The 2,306-nt window shown below is 35.1% G+C and overlaps 1 protein-coding gene across 1 annotated transcript; it reads right to left on the bottom strand.

Annotated features, from left to right (window-relative positions):
* Positions 1–608: 608 nt before the first annotated feature.
* Positions 609–2,023, bottom strand: LOC105119120 (UPF0481 protein At3g47200-like). Its single transcript, XM_011017223.1, has one exon. It carries the CDS (start codon positions 2,021–2,023, stop codon positions 806–808), a length of 1,218 nt encoding a protein of 405 aa, XP_011015525.1. The 3' UTR covers positions 609–805.
* Between the last annotated feature and the right edge of the window lie 283 nt (positions 2,024–2,306).

A 2,306-nucleotide genomic window follows, 5' to 3' on the forward strand; every position in this document is an offset into this window, starting at 1 on the left:
TTATTTTTTATTTAAAAATATATTGAAATAATATTTTTTAAAAAATATGTCATAATTTTTTTTAAATTTTTAAATACTTTTAAAATATAAAAACAAATATGTACCATTCAAATAAATATTTCCCTTTCTTTATTAATTAACACATCTAAAAGCGGAACAAACATATCAAACTTACATGGTTTATGTTTAGTGTGAACACTGAATTCAAGTCTTTTTAGCCTAATCCCAATCTCAAGTCTTTTAGGTTTGATATAGCTACTAAATTTAAGTTATTTAGGGTTGATATAATTGTTAGATTCATGACTATTAATTTTAAAGGGATTAAATATTTTTTATATTTTGTTATATTTCTTTTAAAAAATATATCGACCCACACTAATTGATATAATTAAATGAATATAGAAGTTGTATATATTTTTTTAAAATTAACCAATGCCATTGATTGATCAACTAAATTACAACCTCTGTTAAAATTAAAGAGAAGCTGTCCAATCGTCCAACTTGAGCTCCTTCTTGGTTTTCATGGGCCGCTCACCATTTGTTTTTGGTGCCGTTGACAACAGAAAGAGAGAAAGAGGGTAAAATTCTTAACAAGTCAAGCTGTAGACTTTTGATGCAAACCATAATTATTGATTAACCACGAATTACAGCACGAATGACGAAACTTCATAACATCAAACGAAAAACAAAATCTAAAAGCACTGGCGCAACACACGTCACGATTAACAGAAGTGATAAACTACATATGTTAGAAGCTTCAAACCACTCTTTTCCCAGAAAACGTAGTGACCTAATAACGTAGAAGCTATAGGATAAACCATGTCAAGGTGACGAGCAGGATGAGAGATCCAACAACAGTTCCAGTTCCTGTCCAAATATTTTTGAAGTACACACTTACCAAGTACGCCTTGTTTTTATTCCAGGAGCTCTCATAGTAATCATTCAGCAGTTTGGACAGAAGGTCAAAAGTGGAAGAAACTTCTACCATTTCCCGGCAAAGTCCGTTAATAAGCTCCGCCACCGCTTTACTGTCACCTAGCTTGCTAACAATAACTTTATTTTCGATGAGCAAATCCACATCGTTTTCAAGATCCACGAGAAAATCTAGTAGCTTAACATAACGGCAAATGTACTCTTCTCCTGGATAATGTAACTGCTCCAACGCAATGAGGTTTCGGAGGAGACATTCGGTATTGTTGTCTATTTCAAGGGAAGGCATAATTAACTTACCTTTCTTATCTGAAAGCGGTGTCTGACCTTTCGAGAGAGTTTTTATCGGTTCTGCCTTGTCAATTTTTAAATCCGGGTGCTTGAATGATAGAAAACATCTCACCAAATCTGTGAAATGTAGTATTTTTTTGCTGGGCTCGGAATTCTTTTTGTACTTGTCAAAGTACCGGCAGGAAAGGTACATGAAAGGTTTGCAAGCGGTCTCGCTCATCGCACAATCATATAATTCATTGAGAGTAGAGAATGGCAGCTGATTTTCAAGCAATATCAAGTCCCGTCGAATCGCAGCTCTCAACCAGGGCTGGCCTATTATAAAATCGTCTTGATATTTGCTGCTATCACCCAGGTATTCTTCATTCCTCAAGAAGAGCTCGAAGATGAATACAGCATCTAACAGAACCATCATCACAAACTGATCGCCGCTAAGCTTCGAGGAATCAGCTGCATAGCAACGGCGTATGTGATCTTCTTGACCTGAAATGGTTCTCAAAAGTGTTTCCAAATGTCCTTCTTGCTCCCTTTCCACTCTCAGTCTACAAAATTCTTTCAGATATCTCCGTTTCTGAATTTCCATAGCCACCAATTTTTCGCTATAATGATGAATAGGGCCTATAGAGATTACTCGAGGAGTGTAGGCATCTTCCTTTCTATCACGAAGTGCTGAAGGAACTTCATAGAAACACTGCTCAGACCGAAAGCTAGTCTCCAAGTCATCTCGAATAATAATTAAAATATCTTGGCGCGGCTTTTCAATTGGAATTGAAGGAATTTTTAATCGATCGTTTTCTCCCATTTGTTGGAGTTTTCTGATCATGTGACAAATAAACAACTGTAATTAACTAGTGATGAAATTAACTTCAAATTAAGCAGCAGAAGGAAAAGGTACTAAAATAAATTACAAGCAAGTTAATAATCAGTATTGCCGTACTCGGGGTTCGATTTAAAAAAAATCTCATGGCAACTTATTTAATCATGCATGAAATTATTCTGTCTTCGGAAGCAAAATTAATGGAACAAATTAAGGAATTTGAACAGTAACGAGACAAAACTAGCTAGTACGCAAAGAATCTTAGTAC

The sequence above is a fragment of the Populus euphratica genome, unplaced genomic scaffold (assembly GCF_000495115.2).
Source record: "Populus euphratica unplaced genomic scaffold, PopEup_1.0 scaffold2562.1, whole genome shotgun sequence".
Taxonomy (NCBI): domain Eukaryota; kingdom Viridiplantae; phylum Streptophyta; class Magnoliopsida; order Malpighiales; family Salicaceae; genus Populus; species Populus euphratica.

Bases quoted from the DNA above. Each gene is read 5' to 3' on its own strand.
- LOC105119120 (XM_011017223.1), bottom strand. From the start codon at position 2,023: ATGGGAGAAAACGATCGATTAAAAATTCCTTCAATTCCAATTGAAAAG.